A 23,868-nucleotide genomic window follows, 5' to 3' on the forward strand; every position below is an offset into this window, starting at 1 on the left:
AAGGGATCATAGCTTTCACCTGGATTCACCTGGTCAGTCCATGTCATAGAAAGAGCAGGCGTTCCTAATGTTTAATACACTCAGTGTTTCTCTAAACAATAAGGGCCGAGGAGGTGTGGTATATGCCCAATGGGCTGTTCTTAGGCACAACGCAACATGTAGCACACACAAAAAAAAAAACTATCTCCCCACAAAGACCATAGACGGTACACAAGATAATGATCTCACAAGTCTGACCTTGCTTTTATTGATCTGTGTAAACCTAACTCTTTGTAAAATCTTTACATGCAAACATACACAGGTACTTATATTTTGTTTCTCTCAAGTCCATGCACTACTTATTTACAATTGACATAAATAAAACCAACAAACAATTCATTTAAATAGAGTAGGCAGAACAAAACGGAGAACAGTTGTATCCTCTTTAGCGATACTTACTATCCAGAAAAGAGAATAGAAACAAATTAAGATTAAAGACCACTAAACTGGTCACAAAACAGAACAGGTAGGCTACAATAGTACCGTAGTAGAACCAGTGAAAACCAAGTGCATACGCAACAAAATAATGTTGAAATTGTAGCTACTGGTGGACAGCAAGACAATACAGTTCAGCAGAGGCTCTCATGGCTGTGGGAGCCCCTGTTTTTACCCATCAAAGGAGGAGACAGAGCACTTGGTGAAAATGCATCACTCTATAGATGAGATGAATCTCCTTTAATCGTCTACCTTCAGGAACTGGTCGGTGAGATCCATTTGTTAATGTGCTGACTGTTTACGCCCAGTAATCAGCCCTCTAAGCATTATCTGAGCTCTGTGTACAGGGTCCTAGCTCTCATCTCTGTCACATTACCAAGCTGAGGATGCTCTGAAGAGGGTCTAAAGTAGCCCGCTACATCAATTCATTTATCCATTGTTAGCCTAATGATAATAATAGTCCTGATATTCATGCTGCATAAATACATGTATGTTGCTGTGGACTTCAGTGTTTAAAAAAAAGCATTTGGACCAATGTTAAGGGGTAGAGACAAATCATCAAATTACAATATCATTTGTTTCTTAAGTCAATGTATATATCATGAACCACAAGATCTCTCATGCATAGTTTTTTTTGAGAAACTTGCAAACAGCTGTATAAATTGAGGTCATTCCATGGTATAAGATGTGCTTTCTTTGAATTACGGTAATTGGTCAACAGCCGCCCGCCAAAACTTTGAGTGAATGATGCAGCAAAAAAGGATGACGCATGAATGGAGGCGGCCAGAGTGGGTAAAGGGGGGTGCATTGTGGGGAGGAGCGGGTTGGGGTGTGTGACTGCTCCAGCCACAGAAAACACAAGGGTCACGAGCACAGTGCATGCAAGCAGCACATTTACTTATGACATAGCCTTACCCATGTTGTCTTATTTAATGTGACTAAGGTGGAGCAGGCTTTAAGTGTCAGTGAAAAATCTGATCATGTGCATTCAATGTAAAAATGTCAGTCAGTAAAAAACCTCAGTAAACATTCATTTAGACCACACCTGCCATAGTATACTTCTCATTACTCGCCAGGGAAATAATGTTTTCCTGTCTCCTCTCTTCCTTCACCGTAAACAAAGAACTGAACCAGATTTTCAACTTTTCAGTGCAAACATTCTCATCAAAAATTGAACATGTTCCCTCTACCTGTATAAACATGACTCAAATAAGGACAAAGTGAACACTTGGCATGAAGTGAGCACAGTTTCTTCTAATAGGAGTGCTATCATTCCAAATATTTAAACTGATTCTGAAATAAATAAAACATATGATTTACTTGAATTACCTATTTAGTATGTAATATATTAAAAAATAATAAATATATGTTTTTTGTCCATTTTTTTGTGAATCATTCCCAGAGTCCAGATTATTTTTTATCTTTAACTTCAGAAATTCTGCAGCATATAAACCTTCTTCATGAGAATGCCATAATATTCATTAGATATCATTAAATAAACATGTGACTTTTGGAACATTTGAAATAGTTCAGAGGGCAGCTGTGGGTCCTCGTGTGTTTTCATGTGGTTTTGCATGCTCATACAAGTGGTAATAATACTGCTGCATGATGTCATTTTACAAGAAATCAAGGATTACAACCTGCCAGTCTAATGAACTTCATAGTTCAATGGGTGCTGCAGCTGTAATCCCACATAGAATTACATATTGCTTCAACATCTTTTGTGCTAGTGCATTTCAATATTGGTTTTCTTTAGGATGTGTCAAATTCAATATATAACATCATCATCAACTGCTATGATTATCTCAATGCAACCGTATAATGCAATGTCAAGCTGTTGTTTTTATTATCTTCAAAAGTATTTATGTATTTTTTTTTGCCTTAAATTGTTGAATCCCTAAGTTGTTTTTGAAGGATGATTTGAAAGTATACCATGTTTTGCCTCTGGAGGAGTATTTCCAGATAAGTCTCAGTAAAGGGGGAGAGACATGAGATGGGAATATCACATCTGGGACAACAGGGGAGGATGGAAAGGTGCATGTGGTGGGTTGGGTTGAGGGCAGGAAAGAATGCAGACAGCCAGACAGGAAGACTACTGGTTAGTCCAATATTAAAGGTTCTTGGGGAAGGTAGAGAGGGTAATGTGAGAAAGGAGAGGGGGCTGAGTGTTGATGAGGACTTTGCTCATTCTAATAGGGGTTAGTTGCTGTTGACAGGATTCTCATTCAACAGGGTGTGCCAGCGCTCTATCTTCTTGTCCTTGTTCTTCAGGCACTCATACCAGTGCTTCAGCCGCTCCCCTTTGGCTGTGATGCCCAGCTGGCACCCACCTACAGCAGACCAACAAGGAGGGAGAGGAGGGTGAGAGGGCTGGCACAACAGATGGAAACTTCAACAAGGTATAGTAGATCTCAAACAGATCTCCTATGGATCGTACCGATGTAATCGTTGGATTTCCCAATGTCGTAGTCCCACACTGAGATGTCCAGGGTCTTCTTAGCCAGGTCGCTGTGCTTGATGTCATAGCTAAATTCCTGTAACACAACAACGGAGAAATCATCCCCCTCACAATATCCAATAAATGTAATTTACTTCGATACACAAATCAATACATTGATGTTTTCACAGGCATTTAAACATTAAAAGCACAAACAAAGTACTGCTATCAGATTAGGTTACTTTCATCTTCTATTATTATTGCAAGGGACCAACAGGAGGCTGACCTCGTTGTACTCTGGGTTTAGGGTCTTCTTCTTGATATTTGTTTTGTTCTTGGCCTTCTTCCCCATATCAGGTCTCAGGCATCTAACATATCATATAATAGATCATATTAGTTTGATGTCGTCATCCTGCATTTGGGGATAGGAAAGTAAATTGCAAAACAGATATATTCTGCTATGCAAATGAAAAACTTTGACATAATTACATTTGTATTGATTTTGAGTGAAAAAATGATACTAATCACTGGAAAAGTTTGGTTTGTATTCACGCCTGATAGGAAACACAGTGAAACAGACTGACATTTCGACAAATGGGTCAGAGTATCCATTGGCATCCATGGCGGCCAGGTGAACACAGCGCACCACACCCACGAGGAGACGATTCTGCTGGGTGCTGTACGTGAGGGAGATCAAGATACGACCCCGCTCCTCCACATCTCCAACCTCCTTCCCACCCTGGACGAGAGAGAGATGAGGGAGAGAGAGAGGAGGGAAGAGTATTTTTTTTTTTAATCATATCATGAAGACATGATTTGCATGAAGACACGTAGCGGTAATCTACATGCCCACACATGCAGGTCAAACACCAATACCTCATCCTCATAGAGCGAAATGCCTCGAGCCCCTCCAGCTGTTGCAGTCTTCTTTGTCTGTGGAAAAATATGGATAAGGGTGGTCCAATAAAACATTCAAACAAATGGGACTTTTACTGTATATTTATCTAATGTGTGTAGCATGTTAACGTACTCACAGGGACAACTCTCTCGAGACACACGTTGAAGTTTTTTTTCTGGTTGATCTTGAGTTTCTTCAGCGCAATGCGAGTTTCTCCGATAAACTCATTATGCCCAAACTTGTCCTCATCACAGACAGAGATCCTACATCAAACAAGATAGTACATCGATAATATTGGATCATCACGTCTATGGAGGAAATCATGTAAATTAAAACAATTAAGCCCTTAGATAAAACCACGGTAACAAATGTAAACAACGAGACAGGTTATCCTGATGTTTAGTGAACAGACGTGTGTTGTTTCTCTGCTTCAAGTATCCACCTGAGAGTCTTGCGCTGCATGTCCTCGTCTGTGAGTCCGTGGTAGACCAGGGTCTCGTTCCAGGCAGGGTTACGGGTGTTTCTCAGGGTCTTGGTGCGTAGCTTGTTGGACTGCAGCACATGAGAGTAGATACAATAAATAAAGATAAGAAACTCAATCAACTGGTCTTCAGCACTTCTATATCTGAGGCTGGAGAGAGGCAAGGGATCTTTATGTGTAGTAGAATGGATAATCCTTATGGTGGCAGGCTTGAGCTAATGGGTGTGTATCCTAGCATTACACATTTTTCTGAATAATAACACATACCATAACAAATACACAAACATATATTAACTCCCAGGTTGAAAATAAGGAAAGTGAATTCTATCACCTTACTGGCCCCTGGCAATAGATGCAGCTTGACATAGGGATCAGCCAGTCCGTTGGAGTCCATGGGCTTCAGTCCCTGAGGGAAAGACAAGACTCTTTATGTCACCAGACAGGACAGCAGGGACCAGGAGCCCCTATTCAAGATGGAAAAGTAAACTACTGCAGCAGCAGCTTCTTAACACAGGTCACTTCAGTGTAATTGGCTCAGAGTGAGTGAGTGAATGAGTGCAGTAGGTGATACCTTGGCTTTGAGGATGCTACAGTGGAGACTGTTGTTCTCCTGCTCATAAAGCAAGCTGAACTCCAAGCCGCCCAGAGTGGCTGAAATACACCCAGAACAGTCATTAGATCAGACAACAAACAGTGGAACACAGACACTAGCAGTACATCTTATATAGAGAGCACTGGGTTGTAAATAGAGTCTAGACTAGGATTGATTCTCAGAGTATCAGAAAATATTGAGAATGTCTACAACCCTTTTCCTAGACAGCTACCGTCCTGTAGGTTTTCACTCCAACTCTAATGTAGCGCACTTGATTGTAATAATTAGCTGGTTGATAAACTGAATCCGGTTAGTTACAACTGGTGTGGGAGCGAAAAACCTACAGGAGGGTAACTCTCCAGGAACAGGGTTGGAGAGGCCTGGTCGACAGTAAAAGAGACATGAGCTTCACGCCAGACGGCAGACCAAACAACAGAAAATCAAGTGATGAACTGATAAAGAGAAATAAATAAATAATCCAACAGTAAATCTGCAGACTAAATGGACTGTAAACAGATGAAATAGGTTATGCATCCGTCCAAAGATTAGAAACAGGAAATTCCATTAAAAACCAGCAGAATATCACTGTAATATCAACTAAATAAAAATATGACTCACAAAGGAATACATTTAGAAAATATCCCACTTCAAACGGAACATGAAAACAGAGAAGTTAAATGGGATTCTATGCATGGATGTTTAGGGAGGGTGAAACTGGGGTGATACTAATAATCAATAGGTTTAAATCTATCATCCCCCTCATCTAAAACAGTAAACCTCCAACAGCTCCAAACCACCACATTGCTGAGTAATGGTTGGGAGGCTAGCTTTTAAAGCCTGTAGCTCTAGTGGCCTGTGTACTTAAATCTCTCTGACTCCAATCAGCCTCTTTAGCTATTAGACATCACTGAGCTAATACGTAACATTTCAAATGGCAGGAAAACATAAAGCACAGGAAAGTTGAATATTAGATTAGGGCGAAAATGCACACATTTAATTTGTGTAATATAATGCTATCTACAGTAACTAGATGCAAACAAATAATGTACTTGTTTAATCCATTAGGCCTACAGAACCAGGACATCTCTGAGTAGATTGAACACTGATCTAGTCAGCAGCAGTTGAGCTATTGAAACCAGTCTGTACCACAGAACCTGGCTGTCCTAGCACTGCCAACTCCATAGAGAACCAGAACCAATGCTATTTCTACCATAACATTAGGGAACTATTCAAACACAAGGGAAATCTAGATCCCGTCAGCGCTCTCTTATCCCAAATAATGTGTTCTGTTCTAAATTCCCGGACCTCCATGAAGTAAATGAACGCCTCATCCCCCAGGGCGCAAGGAAAGACCATTTGAGGAATGGAACATGGCGTACGACTGTCATGACACGATTCCTATCACGCAAAGGAGACATGCATACAAATTGTTCCATTACAGAGTTTGTCTCACTATTGAATTGTTTTACATTCTCTTCTACTTTACTTCCAAGATATTGATTCACATGCTTGGATAATATACGGTCGTTATCGTATATCATCTCCAATACAGCTCCATGAATTCTACTTGAAGGATGCATGCTGGCTGCTAGTATTATTAGATGATTGATATGCTTAGAACGCTACAAAGGCCATCCACTCAAAGGGGTAAGAGATCAAGCATGGAGATGCTACAACAGACTGGATAAAAGTGTCTGCTGAATGACTACGTAAACAAATAGAAATACAAAGAGCAGACCCACAGGGCAAACACCGGTTCAATCAACATTGTTTCCACGTTATTTCAATGAAATTACATTGAACCAACGTGGAATAGAAGTTCAATTGATGTATGTGCCCAGTGGGGAGTCTTTATACACTGAGTGTACAAGACATTAAGAACATCTTCCTAATATTGAGTCTATTTAAGCAATACGGCCCGAGGAGGTGTGATATATGCCCAGTAAACCACAACTAAGTGATGTTGGTACACTCAGTATATGTTGACTTAAAACAGTCTGGAAGCCATAGAGAGAGAGATCACTGAAGTCTTGAGTAAGGTGGAAATCCAACAGTAGACACATAGCCCATATTGAAGAGGTCTAGCTGGAAGGACAGGCTGGTCACTTACTGGCCTCATCTGAGTCATAGCTGTTTGCATCCTCCTCCTCAGGCGGAGGGGCTTGTTGTCGAGCAGGAACGGGGTTGTAGGTGGTTGGCTGTCTCCTCTCCTCCCGCAATGCAGGAGGCACTCTCTCCTCCACTGGAGCACCGCTAGTGGAGTAGCCACCTCCCTCCGTCTCCAGTGGAGCTACAACCATAACCATGATAATGATTAGTGTGTTTTTATGTGCTGATGGACACTACATATTTCTATCCATCTTTGCCATACCCTGCTGGGCCGATGCTGCTGGAGGGGGCCTGGAGCTCTGGACTGGAACAGCCTTCTGCAGCACCACTGGGCTGTTCTGAGCACCTCCCTCATTGTAACCATGACCAGTCCCACCAGTGGCCATGCGAACATCTGACGGCTTAGGGGCCACAGGTGGTTTGCCAGCATGCCCCAGTTCCTCTGGTCCTGCTACACACACACACACACACACACACACACACACACACACACACACACACACACACACACACACACACACACACACACACACACACACACACACACACACACACACACACACACACACACACACACACACACACACACACACACACACACACACACATCAGCATATCACTGAGACTGCCCTGCAGTGGAATCCATATGGCTCCCTAGTCTCTGTGAATCCTTTTAATGTTGCAGATTTTCCATTGCACAGGCATTGACCTACATACAGTACAACAAACTGTGGCAGGCAACCTTGATCACTTCCTAAAGCCTGGATTTTTTTCTCTACCTTTCCCCCCCAGCTTTCTTTTTTGAGGATATCTTACTGCGATTCTAATGGCACTGCTGCAAGTGGGAGCAGATTCTATGCCACCTCTCTTTTCAGAGCCCCTTGGAGGTGCCAGCCTTGCCCCAGAATGTACTTCCCACTGCCTAAGTCAACCCACCCACCCCTGGATCTGGCTGTCTGAGAGGAGGTGGCAGTGCTCATTCTGGGAAACAGACCTGGGCTTTTATGGTAATGCTGACAAATGAATCATTCAAATAAATGTTAGGAGTGACTGGGAGCCAGTGGAGGGCCCAACATCTGGTGATGTTTGTCTGTTTAAACTGGTGAGACGGTGCATTGAGATGGTGGCTATAAGGTTAATGACTGAATGACTCACCTGCTCCCTGCTGGCTAGCACTAGGAGACTGACTCTCCTCTGGACCTGGGAGACAGCCAGCACCAGACACTGATTCTCTCTCACACCTACACTCTTATTTTTGCCCCGTCAACTCTATTGTTTTGTATAAGACTTCAGTCATATTGATCGTGGCACATGTTCATGAATTAAGACCTCTCCCGAGTGTGCATGGCCCACTGAGATATGTTCCCAACAAAACAGTAGTACTATATTCATAGTCGACAACATCAGTAAAGAACAGTACAAAAGATAAAACAAATAAAACATTGTAGATACTGTTCGGGGTTTCCATCGCTTTTATCTTTTAGAATAGAATATGGACTTCAGGACAACATCATTCCCCTTTAGCTATAATTAGTTAGCTGAATGGGTTTTATTCTGCCTGGCCAGCTACTGAAAACAGACCATGTCTATATCTGCTTTGCCACTCTCACAAGCCAAGAAAGCAATCAACCTGACACAACCCCCATTCCCACTGCTCCATGCGGCCTGCTTACCTCTGGCCTGTGATTGGGGATGACCAGCTGCAGCCCTGGGGTCAGATGATGCTAGCTCTGGGGCTCGCTGGGCACTTGACTCTTTGGACTTGGAGATGGGCATGGGCGAGGGCAGGAACTGCTTAGGAAAGCCTTTAAAGAACCAGGCACCAGATCGCTTCCACACCTAAGAGATTATTTAGAATCTTTCATCTTTATTTGGATCTCCATCAAGCTGACGCCATGACAACAGATAGTCTTCCTGGGGTTCGTAAATAATGGCCTGCGTCATATAAGCTTTAACCTTGACACCAACAGTACACTCACTTTTAATCTCCCTGATCCCTCTGTCTCACAGAAGTGAATCATCACTCTGTATCTTTCACCCACCACGTCCTTTAATTCACTATGACACATAGCGTAACAAATGTCATGCTATGACACATCCCTGTCACCCTGTGTGTCTCGCACAAATACTCACCTCTCGCTGTTCGCTGCAGATCTTGCAGAGCCACACAGAACGCGACCGGCTGCCGTTCTGCACTCCACACTTGGTGCACATGTGCTACAGGAGAAAAGACACAGGTTCACAAAGAGGTATTAATGTTTACAATGTCACAGATATATTACCATTTCATTTCTCAGGGTCAATTGTGGCCTAACATGGTGCGTAATGGTTCATCACAGCAAAAGCAAAGCGTCTTTGCCATCTAGGAAGGGGAAAAAAGCCAATCTTTCCAACCCCCCTACCTTTTTGCAGTCCTCACAAACCACTGAGCTGACCCCTGGAACACCCAGCTGCTCCCCACACAGCAGACAGCGGTTCACCCCGTCCCCACACACCGTCTTCTTCATGTCATCTAGACGGTTCACCAGGCGCCTGCAGCAGCCAGGACAACTTTCATTACAGCCAATTACCAGTAGAACATCCAAGTTGGGTAAATGTGGTATTAATAGTCCAACTGATTGAATGACGTGTGTGTAATTCTATCATCTTGTCCAGTATTTTTGCAGAGCTGAGATTTAACAACACTGAGGTTGGCAGTGCAATGGAGTTCTAATCCATTATTTCAGAATGTCTCTTTAGTCCTCACCCAATTCTCTCCTGCTCCATGGCCTCCATCTTCTCAGCACGGGCGATCACACCGTTAATGATCTCCTTCTCCTCGTCAGTCAGGTCCGGAGCGTCGGGACCAGGCCTGGCCTGGTTGGTCCAGTTGCCCCTGACAACCACACAGGAAAACTGTCTGGGGCTGAGGCACCCATGCTGCATGCATGCATTTTTAGCATGTCAGGGTCACACACTCAGACATACAGTGAGAAATCAAATGTATATGCAAAATAACACTCAAACACAAGAATTGACAGAGGTATACAATAGACAGAGACAAAGTAGACAACGTAATAAAACAAATACCATAATGGCCTAATGCACATGTGCACATTGTGCAAACACCCTTCATTACCTGTGTCCAAAACATATGTGAACATACAATAATTAAGGAGAGAATATACATTTACCTGTACATACCCTAGACACACTCTAAATACAATCAAATAGTAGATTGAAACAGTGGAGAGGGTGGGGGGATAAGGTAGACGGAGAGATGGAGGGAGAGCTGTACTACTTACTGTTCCTTATCACTGAGTCCCAGCCATGGCAGAGATTAAAAGGAAGCAGACAGGAGAGGAGAAAATAAGTTGGTGCCTGGGAAAGCATGGAGGGGTTAACAGCACCATGTAGCAGGCAATTGACCAACACTAAAATAAATGCTGGGTTGTTTGGATGACCCAACTGCTGGGTTGTTTGGATGACCCAACTGCTGGGTTGTTTGGATGACCCAACTGCTGGGTTGTTTGGATGACCCAACTGCTGGGTTGTTTGGATGACCCAACTGCTGGGTTGAGATATGTCCCAGTGGGTTAGACCATAAGAATGTAGGCGTGGCTTAGGAAGGGTGTAGCTTTCAGATGTTAAGTTATTTTTAGCCACCCGTGAGAGCAAATGTCATTCTCGTTCATCTGTTCAGTTGTATTGTTATCACATATTAAGGTTGGACACTGCCAGTTTTAATGAGGCTTACACACGTGTAGAAGTCACATAAGGAGTAGGAGTCACGCAAATCCCAATGTTGGGATAGTTACCACTTTAGTACATAATGTAAATAATCATGTTATATTATAATATGTCATGTTTGAAAAATATACATTTGCAACGTACAAACATTTTATTTGTATTTTTGTTACTCTTTTTCTCCCCAATTGGTAGTTACAGTCTTGTCTCATCGCTGCAACTCCAGTACAGACTCGGGAGAGGTGATGGTCAAGCGTCCTCCGAAACACAACACAACCAAGCCCCACTGCTTCTTGACACAATGCCCACTTAACCCGGAAGCCAGCTGCATCAATATGTCGGAGGAAATGCCATACACCTGGCAACCTTGTCAGGGTGCACTGCGCCCGGCCCGCCATGCCACAGGAGTTGCTGGTGCACAATGAGACAAGGACATCCCTGCCGGCCAAACCCTCCCCTAACCCGGATGAAGCTGGGCCAATTGTGCAATGCCCCATGGGTCTCCCAGTCGCGACAGAGCCTGGACTCGAACCCAGAATCTCCATTGCGCCACTTGGGAGGCTCTGCAGTGTACAAACTTAACATGATGAATAGGTATGACATTTGCTCTCATGGATGGCCAAAAAATAATGTAGAAAGCCACGCTACTAATAAGCCCCGCCTCCTGAAAATTACATTAAAAAGAACCAGCTGCTGGGTCAACCCAGCATGAAAGTGAATAAAAACTGGTTAAATTAACCCATGTTTCGGTAATCCCAACAACTCAACATGTTGGGTTATTCACACAACCCAACTGGCTAGGTCAAAATAACTCAAATAAATAAAACTCATTTTTTTAGAGTGCAGAGATAACAGCATGGTGCTGTTGTTCTGCCACCCGTGCTTACTTGGCATGCATGCTCATCTGCCTATCGTTGGGCACCCAGCGGTCCGAGCTACCGCCCATCACTGCGTTCGTCATGGCTGCTGCACTATTGAACTCTGCAGGTGGACACGCAGATAAAGACGAGACACACACACACACAAAGTTACATGATGAAATATACATATAAGAAGGAATTCTTAGCTACAGATACTCTTTGCCCTAAATCACTTAGGCTAGGTTTTAAGATGAGCATTTACATTCTCTGATTCCTTCATTGGAAACAACATGAACAATTTTAATCTTGTTCCTCACTATGTAATCAATTTAGTCACACATTAAATTATTATGAGTTAGATAATTATAATGAGTTGTTTATTAAAAGTTATCTTATCTCATCTATACCACAACTCAAATCAATACATCAAATCCATGCAGGAAAGCATTAACTAACTGTCAATTGATCAAATTGACGGTCACATTTCATCTTCCCTGCTTAAGCAGCACTAACTTCCAATCAAATCAAATGTTACTGACTTCAGTACTAATATTGCTGCCCTCTCAGCAGGCAGAACCCTCTGTATGCTAAGAGTGTGGGCCAGGAAATTCACTGACCTCAGATTGGCTTGTCATCAGACATACTTATTCTATTTGATGTAAGAGTCTGATACTGACACAGTACATTACAATAACAATAAGGGCTATGAATAAGGACAATATCAACTGCCTTTATGTGATCTGTGTAAAACTTTACAGTAACGATCGATAAACCATGTCTCCCAATGTCTAGACAATTTTTACAGACCAACTAATGTTTGTGATGCAACCACTGAGCAATTTAATCGAATGGAACAATGTGACAGGAAATTACAGAAATCAATAGGAGTGTAGAGAACTGAACGTACCTCTATGCGCTCAAAGCTCCCGAGGGCCACCACCAGGCAGAGCGGGGAGCGACACCCAACCAGCAACAGGGTGGGTCCTCAGGGAATGAGCAGGGTGGGTAGGGAGGGTCAACAATCCTCTTTCCACAGTAGCCTGGCTCAGATAGAGTCTCCTCTGTCCAAATCTGATGATAGCAGGGAACTGAGACATGTTGTGGCATGATTGGAGAGAGTAAGGGGGTAAGACAGAAAAAGAGGGAGAGAAAAGAAACTGTGAGGGGGGAAAAATCTATAAATCTCATTTGTCTTCAGTATGCTACAAGCAATCACTCCATAGTAGCACTCCAGAACATAGCTAGAAGTGAGAGAGAGGGGGGAGTGGGGAAAAAGAGAGAGGGGGAGGGGTAATTCTGATCTACAGTATTAACTCCTGTATTAAGACTTACATTTATTGGTCATTCAAATCACCCGCAGAATGCACAACAAACAATGAGTACTATTGTATATAAACTGTAGGAGGATGCCTTTATAGTATTGGCCTGGAACCTGTCTCACTACCCTGCTGGAAAAAAACAGCATAGACGAGCATAGGCTGATCACAGCATACACTGTGTTTTGGACACTGATGACCAGCATGGTATGCTGGTGACCAGCCTTCTCTCTGTTTTGGACACTGGTGACCAGCATACCATGCATAAACTGGTCACCAGCATCAAAGTGTTTAATTATTAAAGACAGTACATCACGTAGGTCTTACTTTAAGAGTTGCTCCCTAATACAGTGGACCCCTCAGGACTTCAAGTCACATTATGCTGGCTTGCAAAGGTATATTTAATTCCTATTGGAATCCAGCCAGAGTAGGAATATCCAACTATTGGAATTTCTATTCACCCCAAATCTGCATTCAGAAAGTCTGCCAGGATTAGAATTATGAATAAATGAGACCATCTAAACTGGAACAACCATTTCAGTAACCATTACCCTTATCCTACTCCTCCTCTGTTCTTCTGGTGATGTAGAGGTTAATCCAGGCCCTGCAGTGCCTAGCTCCACTCCTATTCCCCAGGTGCTCTCATTTGTTGACTTCTGTAACTGTAAAAGCCTTGGTTCCATGCATGTTAACATTCGAAGCCTCCTCCCTAAGTTTGTTTTATTCACTGCTTTAGCACACTCTGCCAACCTGGATGTCCTAGCCGTGTGTCACGCCCTGACCTTAGAGTTCCTTATTATTTTCTATGTTTGGTTAGGTCAGGGTGTGACTCGGGTGGGAAAGTCTATGTTTTCTATTTCTTTGTTTTTGGCCGTGTGTGTGTGTGTGTGTGTGTGGTTCCCAATCACAGGCAGATGTCTATCGTTGTCTCTGATTGGGGATCACATATAAGTTGTCATTTTCCTTTTGGGTTTTGTGGGATCTTGTTTTCTGTATAGTTTCTTAGCCTTACAGAGCTGTGCGCTTTTTTATTTTTTTTGTCGGTGTTGTTTTGCTTTTGGTGTCATCAATGAAAAGACGATGTAGCCTACCACGCTGAGCCTTGGTCTACTCTTCATTCCAACAACGAGAGTCGTAACACCGTGTCCGAATCCTGGCTTAGGAAGACAACCAAAAACCCTGAAATGTCCATCCCTAACTATAACATTTTCCGACAAGATAGAACTGCCAAAGGCGGCGGATTTGCAATCTACTGCAGAGATAGACAGAATTCTGCAGGCTTACTATCCAGGTCTGTACCCAAACAATTCGAGCTTTGACTTTTAAAAATTCACCTTTCCAGAAACAAGTCTCTGACCGTTGCCACTTGCTATAGATCACCCTCTGCCCCCAGCTGTGCCCTGGACACCATATGTGAATTGATTGCCCCCCATCTATCTTCAGAGCTCGTGCTGTTAGATGACCTAAACTGGGACATGCTTAACACCCCGGCCATCCTACAATCTAAGCTTGATGCCCTCAATCTCACATCTCACAAATTATCAATGAACCCACCAGGTACAACCCCAAATCCGTAAACACGGGCACCCTCATAGATATCATCCTAACCAACTTGCCCTCCAAACACACCTCTGCTGTTTTCAACCAAGATCTCAGCGATCACTGCCTCATTGCCTGTGTCCGTAATGGGTCTGCAGTCAACGACCACCCCTCATCACTGTCAAATGCTCCCTAAAACACTTCAGCGAGCAGGCCTTTCTAATCGACCTGGCCGGGGTATCCTGGAAGGATATTGACCTCATCCCGTCAGTAGAGAATTCCTGGTTATTCTTTAAAAGTGCGTTCCTCACAATCTTAAAAAAGCATGCCCCTTTCAAAAAATTTAGAACCAGGAACAGATATAGCCCTTGGTTCTCTCCAGACCTGACTGCCCTTGATCAGCACAAAAACATCCTGTGGCGTTCTGCATTAGCATCGAATAGCCCCCGTGATATGCAACTTTTCAGGGAAGTTAGGAACCAATATACACAGGCAGTTAGGAAAGCTAAGGCTAGTTTTTTCAAGCAGAAATTTGGATCCTGTAGCACAAACTCCAAAAAGTTATGGGACACTGTAAAGTCCATGAGAGCACCTCCTCCCAGTTGCCCACTGCACTGAGGCTAGGAAACAAAGTCACCACCGATAAATCCACTCTAATTGAGAATTTCAATAAACATTTTTCTACGGCTGGCCATGCTTTCCACCTGGCTACCCCTACCCCGGTAAACAGCCCTGCACCCCCCAAAGCAACTCGCCCAACCCTCCCCATTTCTCCTTCACCCAAATCAGATAGCTGATGTTCTGAAAGAGCTGCAAAATCTGGATCCCTACAAATCAGCCGGGCTAGACAATCTGGACCCTCTTTTTCTAAAATGATATGCCAAAATTTTTGCAACCCCTATTACTAGCCTGTTCAACCACTCTTTTATATCGTCTGAGATTCCCAAAGATTGGAAAGTTGCCGCAGTCATCCCCTTCTTCAAAGGGGGAGACACTCTAGACCCAAACTGCTACAGACCTATATCTATCCTCACTGCCTTTCTAAGGTCTTCGAAAGCCAAGTTAACAAAAAGTTTACTGACCATTTTGAATCCGCTATGCAATCTGGTTTCAGAGCTGGTCATGGGTACACCTCAGCCATGCTCAAGGTACTAAACGATATCATAATCGCCATCGATAAGAGACATTACTGTGCAGCCGTATTCACCGACCCGGCCAAGGCTTGCGACTCAGTCAATCACCACATTCTTATCAGCAGACTCAACAGCCTTGGTTTCTCAAATGATTGCCTCGCCTGGTTCACCAACTACTTCTCTGATAGAGTTCAGTGTGTCAAATCGGATGGCCTGTTGTCCGGACCTCTGGCAGTCTCTATGGGGGTGCCACAGGGTTCAATTCTCGGGCCGACTCTCTTCTCTGTATACATCAATGATGTCGCTCTTGCTGCTGGTGATTATCTGATCTACCTTTACGCAGACAACACCATTCTGTATACCTCTGGCCCTTCTTTGGACACTGTGTTAACTAACCTCCAGACGAGCTTCAATGCCATACAACTCTCCTTCCGTGGCCTCCAACTGCTCTTAAATGCAAGTAAAAGTAAATGCATGCTCTTCAACCGATTGCTGCCTGCACCTGCCCACCCATCCAGCATCACTACTCTGGATGGTTCTGACTTAGAATATGTGGACAACTACAAATACCTAGGTGTCTGGTTAGACTGTAAACTCTCCTTCCAGACTCACATTAAGCATCTCCAATCCAAAATTAAATCTAGAATCGGCTTCCTATTTCGCAAAGCATCCTTCACTCATGCTGCCAAACATACCCTCGTAAAACTGACCATCCTACCGATCCTCGACTTTGGCGATGTCATTCACAAAATAGCCTCCGACACTCTACTCAACAAATTGGATGCAGTCTATCACAGTGCCATCTGTTTTGTCACCAAATACCCATATACTACCCACCACTGTGACCTGTACGCTCTTGTTGGCTGGCCTCGCTTCATACTTGTCGCCAAACACACTGGCTCCAGGTCATCTATATGTCTATGCTAGGTTAAGCTCTGCCTTATCTCAGTTCACTAGTCACGATAACAACACCCACCCATAGCACACGTTCCAGCAGGTATATCTCACTGGTCACCCCCAAAGCCAATTCTTCCTTTGGCTGCCTTTACTTCCAGTTTTCTGCTGCCAATGACTGGAACGAACTGCAAAAATCACTGAAGCTGGAGACTCATATCTTCCTCACTAGCTTTAAGCACCAGCTGTCAGAGCAGCTCACAGATCACTGCATCTGTAAATAGCCCATCCAACTACCTCATCCTCATACTGTATTTATTTATTTATCTTGCTCCTTTGCACCCCAGTATCTCTACTTGCACATTCATCTTCTGCACATCTACCATTCCAGTGTTTAATTGCTATATTGTAATTACTTGGCCACCATGGCCTATTTATTGCCTTATCCTACCTCATTTTCACACACTTTATATAGACTTTTTCTACTGTATTATTGACTGTATGTTTGTTTATTCCATGTGTAACTCTGTGTTGTTGTATGTGTCGAACTGCTTTGCTTTATCCTTGCCAGGTAGCAGTTGTAAATGAGAACTTGTTCTCAACTAGCCTACCTGGTTAAATAAAGGTGAAATAAAAATTAAAGTAACGGATGCAATAAATCCAACTAAAAGATTGGAATAGTTTCGAAAAATCTATGTCATTCATCTTTGTGTAGCATACGATTAATGAATCAATCAATATACATGCAAAAACACACACAAAAAAATTGCAATAGAGCATGTTGGGAAATATGATAATAATGGGCGGGTTTTGCCAGACCAGCTTGACCAGCTTGTTCACTAGCATCACCAGTGTTGATACAACGTCATCACATAGAATTTTTTTTAATGAAATGACGTGGAAACAATGTTGATTCAACCAGTTTTTGCCCAGTGGTCTGGCTTCCATTCAATATTTCCCCCTGTCCAGCTCCCTAAGTAAACAACAAAAATGCATAACACTGTATACATAACACTGTATACTTGTTGAGTCTCACAACCCTGATTCTCCGTCATTGCACAAAGTTAATCATCCCCCTTTTGTTTAGGATGGTTATCCTGGGAAGGCAGATAGAGAGGAGAAGAAGGTGTACTCAGACGTACACCACACGGACCCTGGAGGAAGAGCTCTCACCCAGACAAAGTTTTGTAACGCTGAAGATAAACACTGTTGCGTCACTGCGGTGAGAGTGTGAGAGAAAATGCCTCCGCTGAAGAAGTTTTTCTGTCAGTGCTGGCAGAGACTTTCAGAAGATTCATTCAGAGAAAGGACACTACATTCTGGTTATTGACCCTTCGACAGGCTTCAACAGTCTTCTCACAGCACTAGGAGGTGAGGGTCTGAACGAATCTGTCTCAATGAGTATGATGCAAGGTTGACACTCAGTCTGTGTCATCTCTTCTATGACTCTCACTCAGTGTTGGAGAGTACACCAGCTCGTCTTTCATTCATCTTCTTCAAGTGATGAGTCATTCAGATTTTGTATTGTGCCTTTAGAAGCAGCTGGCATTTCCCCTGCATTTTTCTAAATGTGACAGAGACGAAGGTTTGAGAGCCAGCGATATGCACGGCACAGCACAGCGGTGCCTGGGGACAGGATCATGGAGAAACAACCATGCAGAACAGTGTGAAGCTGTGCCAGGAAAGCATAATAGAAGACGGAGGGTGAGATGGGGGAAACTAGAGCACCAACATTGATTCACATCATCATCTCCTTCATCATTACCATCAGTCATCCCCTCAGCAGCATCCGTACTGTACCATTTCTTACAGGGGTGGAGAGGACCAATTTTGAAACCTGCGACTTCACTCAAGGGCCTAACAGGATAGTCAATACTAGTTTGTGTCATTCAAGATACCAGGCACAAGTCCCTACCAAGCCAACCTGTAAGCCACCATTTTCTTTATTAGCTATAGCATCCTACTGTCCATTACTTGTTCAGTACGTTTTGCCAGACTTATTCAAATTTGACTGTGTTCAAACATTTAAAGATATGTCTGGAGACAGAGTTATAGCCAAACCCTGTTTCTGCCAATGGTATCTCAGTGATGAATTTTATTAAACCTTAATTTTGGCAGGGGGTCAATGCTGAGACCAAGTTCTCTTTCCAGATGAGCCCTGTATAGCTCCACAATACCCATTAAAATACAATAAACACATTAAACTACACATTCATATACACAATAAAATACATGTTATTATACACAACAATACACAAAAAGCAAAACACAATCATAAAAAACTTCAGTACAAATGTCCCCTAACAACCATCTGAAAGGCCCTAGAGGAACCAATTCCTCTCATTTTAAAGTGTATTGTAGATAATTCTACACGTATGGTGCAAGGGAATTAAAATCTGATTTATCTATCTCTCTAGACACCAAAGGAGTCACCCTGTGAACAGGTTTGATAGCGTGCCATTTAAAATCTTAACAGTGATGTTAGGTAATTCGGAACTTTGTGGAGCAGGGCTTTGTAAACAAAAAGAGCATAACGATGTGCTCTACGTGACTTCAAAGATGTCCAGCCATAATTTTGGTTAAAAATACAGTGATGATAAATATAACTGTCTCCTGTGATAAAACGAAGGGCGCTATGAAAAACAGCATCCAAGGGTTGAAGAGTAAGCCAGCTGCATTTTGATAAACAGTATCACCATAATCAAGAACAGGTAGAAACATTGACTGCACAATCTGCCTCCTGCTGGCTAGAGAGAGACAATATCTGTTTCTGTAAAAAAAAATCCCATTTTAAATATTACTTCTGTCTAGATGTTAAACTACCTAAGGTCACCTACAGGTGTACCTGTTCTTAATAATAATACAGAAAAAAACATAGAAAACCAGAATATAAAAGATATGGCGACAGAGAGTGGGATCATTTCAGGTTCCCTTGATGCTCCTACACTGAATTACAGTGATGTTAGGTACAGAATGACTAACTTGCTCTCATTGTAGTATGACTTGGACACTGACTATAAAAACCTGTTTGATATTTAAAAACTGGGGAGGGTGAGACGTGAGGGGCTTTTGGAGACACCTCATACAGTACCCTCCCTGAAGCTCTGACTGCAATGGACACACCACTCTGCCAAGACACCCTCTCCCTCTCTCTCTGGCCTCTCCTCCGAGATGAGATATACATTTCTTAAGCGGGTTAATGAGATTCTGAGATCAGTGTAAACTCCCATGATTGGTTTCACTTTAATTATTAATTTATCAGGGCAGCATTCCCATTGTTACTCCCAGAATATAAATGTAGGGGTGGAGCTTGACTCAAAGCCTCGGACCGGCTTCAGGGCACTGCTGCTGCAGCCACCAGCCACCACCCACCTTCATGGCTTGCCATTGGCTGAGGGCTGATGTGACAAATGTGTATTGCTGAGCGTCAACACCCAATCCCAGATAGTGATGTCAAGTTAATGCTATAATCACTATTCTATTCAAGGGGCTTTTTCTCCAACAAGACTAAAATTACACTGAGTGAACAAAATATTTTGAACACCTTCCATGTATTGAGTCACAACACCTTTTGCACCTACTACCATGCCCTATTCAAAAGGCACATAAACCGTTTGTCTTGCCCATTCACCCTCTGAGTGGCACACATATACAATCCATGTCTCAATTGTCTCAAGGCTTAAAAATGATTATTTAACCTGTCTCCTCCCTTTCATCTACACTGATTGAAGTGGATTTAACAAGTGATATCAATAAGGGATCATAGCTTTCACCTGGATTCACCTGGTCAGTCTATGCCATGGAAATAGCATATGTTCCTAATGTTTTGTACACTCAGTGCACAACCAACCATAAATGAACATGTCAAAAATAATGGTGTGAGAGGCTCAAAAGCAAATTTTTCCACATTAAATATTTCATTCCTGCCCTTAAGTTACTTTATGCTAAGAAAGGACCATGCCCTCAGAGTTTTCAGTAAGTCTACATCAGAACCAGCTGCTGAAGAGGCTTGTGCCTCTGCTCTGCTTCTGGCTGGATGCACTGTCTGTCAACCACACCCTCCTGATGCTGAGCTGAGCTGGCCTTTCAGCTGTAAAACCTGGAAATGCTGTTAGCAGAGGACCAGCAACACCACAATCACCCTGGCATTTACTGTATATTACCATCAACGACTCCCCCAACTTCACATCTCACAAAATCCACTATAATCATCCTGATTGGTTGGTACAGGATGCTATCCTGTAAAGACCACTCATGTGTAGCAGTGCTGACAAGTCCCCCAAGCCCAACCCTTATTAAACCCTTTTCCCACAATCCAACCGAGCCGTAACATACTGCATGTAACAGTGGCCAGGGTTGGAAGGTTTTATTCGGGTGGTTACAGAAATACGCTTGCTGGTTTCAGCACAGTTGGACTGATCGAGGACATAGCCAGCAATTTCAGTATAAAAAAGGCTTTTGGCCAAAGGGTCTGTTGGCAGTAGTGAGAGGCTACCTACTGGGCACAGACGTCAGTTCAACGTTTAGTTTTGATTTACATTCGGTTGACTTGTCAACTAACGTGAATTCAATGTGAAATCAACAAAAAATGACACTTGATTTAGGTAAAACATTTGGTGAAAAATGACGAAATGCCCTTAAGTTGATTACTTTTTGGAAATCCATACACGCATACTCTGTGAACCAGTGGCGGTCGGTGCCACAAACATTTTTTTATGCGCATGGCCTTATTTCTATTACAGCATATTGGATGACTCATTCATATTCCATTCACCCAGTGCAATGTAACAGCAATAGGTTTACTACATGATACTCACATTTTCCCTTTAACTATCATGAGGTTCCTAAAACCTAGCCAGTTTACAGCGTAGATGCACACTGGTCGAAAGTTTTTAGGCGACAGACAGTGACATATGGACAGACACATTCAATTCCAACTTGCACACTCTTGCCTGCATCTATCTGATCTAGGGTGTAATCATTAATCCAACAGTTGCAAACGAGAGGTTCTATTGGACAAATGCAAGCATGTTTATCCCCATTTCTTTCTGATTGCTTCCGTTTAAGAAACGTTTTTCAACAGAATCGGCAGAATGAATACACCCCTGATCACACGTAAACACAGTTCACTTTCAAAACAGCCACGGTGTATTCCTTCTCTCAGGTAGATGCGCTCTCCTCCTCCCACCTATTCCCTTCGCTTATGGACTTCAATGCACAACACATCCTCTGTATGTGACCAGGTGAAAAAACCTTTCCAAGCCAAACCATATCATAACCGCTACACAGAGCCTACATCATTGTCACCATATTAGCTAATGTAACATCATTGTCAACATAGCTAATAGAACTAGAGCGTTAGTAAACCCACTACAGTCATGCAGTGACGTTACAGTGCACAGTCTGTAAGCAGTTTAGCACTTACACCGGCGGGCCCCGGTGGCAATACATTTGTAAAACCAAAAGCTTATCTTGACTTGGAAGAGTTCCAGTGTTGTGTTGGATAGTCATAGCCAGCTATCTAACATAGCATAACTATGTTTGAGCAGGGAGTTTGAGTAGGCTAAACTAGCTAGCTGCATTTGCTAGCTAAATAAATGAAACTGAAAGTGAAACAAATGGCAAAATGTCTCTCTTGCTTCTCCTTCATTTTGGAAGAAATGAATTTGTTCAAAACTGTTCAACTATTGTCTTTCTTTCTCTTTGAGTCAACTACTCACCACATGTTATGCACTGCAGTGATAGCTAGCTGTAGCTTATGCTTTCAGTACTAGATTCATTCTCTGATCCTTTGATTGGGTGGACAACATGTCAGTTCATGCTGCAAGAGCTCTGATGGGTTAGAGGATGTCCCCTAGAAGTTGTCATAATTACTGTGTAAGTCTATGGAAGGGGGTGAAAACCATGGGCCACCTAGGTTTTGCATTGAAGAAAAGGTACCCAGAGAAGGACGGAAGCTAGCTGTCCTCCGGCTACACCATGGTGCTACCTTACAGAGTAGTGTTAAGGCTACTGAATGCCTTCTTTGCAAAAAAAGTGTGTTTTAATCATTTATTTGGTGACATGAATATATTTAGTATAGTTTTATCTAAAAAGGATAACTTTTTAATGTTTTACCATTTTTATTTTTTAAAGAAATCCCCTTTCTCCTCTGAGGAGCCTCCACTGCTGTGAACCACACGCTCTGTTCATGGAAATACAGCTAACCAAGTAAGAGTAACCAACGGTTCAGCACAATAACCTTTTCAGCATATTATATGATGTTTCAGTGATAAGAAACACTTAAGCATCTAAATGGCAATTGCCTGATGGAGCCAAGCTTTTAAAAGCAATCTTTACAGAAGTGTTCGTATATCAAAGGTACTCCGAAATAACCTTTTTATTGTCACTCTTCAACAAAGTATCTACCCACTGGGCACAGACATCAGTTCAACATCTAGTTTTGATGTACATTTGGTTGAGTTGTCACCTAACATGTATTAAACTTAAAATCAACAAAATCCTTACATTCTGTTGACGACTTTTTTCAAATCCAAATAACCTGGAAACAACATTGATTCAACCATTTTTTCCCAAGTGGGCAAGGTTAACATTTCTAGCTGTGACTAGCACCAAATGTCTACATACCAGTGGGTTAGGACAGGGGTTATCAAACCTCTCCTCGGGAAGCCCCAGCTCCTCGGGAACCCCCAGCATGTATTTGAACTATTCCAGAGCTAGCACACCTGGGGTGTGTTTTGCAGGACACAAGGTTTGGGAAGGATCAGACAGAAGCATGTTATGTCAATCTGGACTCAGAGGTAGACGTAACATAGTACACATACATTTGTTCCCCTTCATTTAGTATAATATGTTACATTTTGTTGTATGAAATGCATTCATTTGTGGATGTCCATCATCAATTTCTTATGATATGTTACGCCCTCCAATTCGTAAATGTTACGAATTGCCAATACGTATGGTAGCAGAATTTGATGATATCATTTTAAAGCGCGGAAACATGACGTAATGCCGCATCACTTTCCTAGCATATAGAGTAGAATGGATCATGTGCTCTTCATATGTGAGCAATAAATTGTGAATGTAGCGCAGTATTACATCATACTTCCGGGGTCAGTCCCCTATTCTTTTGAATGGGCTTGACAATTATATCACCAAATTCGTAAAAATGGGTTCATTTAAGATAAATATATACTGTACTGTACAGTTATATTTGTGTTTGTGGATGAATTTAGTTCTGCGCAAGTTTTTGCCCTTTACAGACCATTTAAAAACCCCATAAAGGTAATAAACAAAACTATGCAAGACTACTTCCTGGAAAATATAAAAGTAAAAGTAAAGTTAAAAGTATATTCACATAGGCATGTGTTTATGCCTATATCCATTACTTAATGCTGAATATTTAATGT

General features: G+C 42.5%; 1 protein-coding gene across 1 annotated transcript in view; it reads right to left on the reverse strand.

Annotated features, from left to right (window-relative positions):
• Positions 1-218: 218 nt before the first annotated feature.
• The window catches only part of LOC110525685 (rabphilin-3A), a 48,693-nt gene continuing 25,043 nt past the window's right edge, over positions 219-23,868 (reverse strand). Inside the window, exons 2-19 of the mRNA XM_021606028.3 lie at positions 12,485-12,665; positions 11,605-11,698; positions 10,276-10,287; positions 9,738-9,866; positions 9,394-9,523; positions 9,125-9,208; positions 8,665-8,830; positions 7,254-7,442; positions 6,993-7,172; positions 4,862-4,941; positions 4,622-4,696; positions 4,252-4,361; positions 3,946-4,072; positions 3,788-3,844; positions 3,496-3,650; positions 3,198-3,279; positions 2,912-3,008; positions 219-2,804 (exon numbers count right to left, since the gene is read on the reverse strand). Of these exons, the coding sequence (XP_021461703.1) occupies positions 2,674-2,804; positions 2,912-3,008; positions 3,198-3,279; positions 3,496-3,650; positions 3,788-3,844; positions 3,946-4,072; positions 4,252-4,361; positions 4,622-4,696; positions 4,862-4,941; positions 6,993-7,172; positions 7,254-7,442; positions 8,665-8,830; positions 9,125-9,208; positions 9,394-9,523; positions 9,738-9,866; positions 10,276-10,287; positions 11,605-11,678 (1,878 nt within the window). The 5' untranslated portion in view covers positions 11,679-11,698; positions 12,485-12,665 and the 3' untranslated portion in view covers positions 219-2,673. The remainder of the gene's footprint in view (positions 2,805-2,911; positions 3,009-3,197; positions 3,280-3,495; positions 3,651-3,787; positions 3,845-3,945; positions 4,073-4,251; positions 4,362-4,621; positions 4,697-4,861; positions 4,942-6,992; positions 7,173-7,253; positions 7,443-8,664; positions 8,831-9,124; positions 9,209-9,393; positions 9,524-9,737; positions 9,867-10,275; positions 10,288-11,604; positions 11,699-12,484; positions 12,666-23,868) is intronic.

This window comes from Oncorhynchus mykiss, chromosome 6 (assembly GCF_057628025.1).
Source record: "Oncorhynchus mykiss isolate SJ-2025 chromosome 6, ASM5762802v1, whole genome shotgun sequence".
In the NCBI taxonomy this organism is placed as follows: domain Eukaryota; kingdom Metazoa; phylum Chordata; class Actinopteri; order Salmoniformes; family Salmonidae; genus Oncorhynchus; species Oncorhynchus mykiss.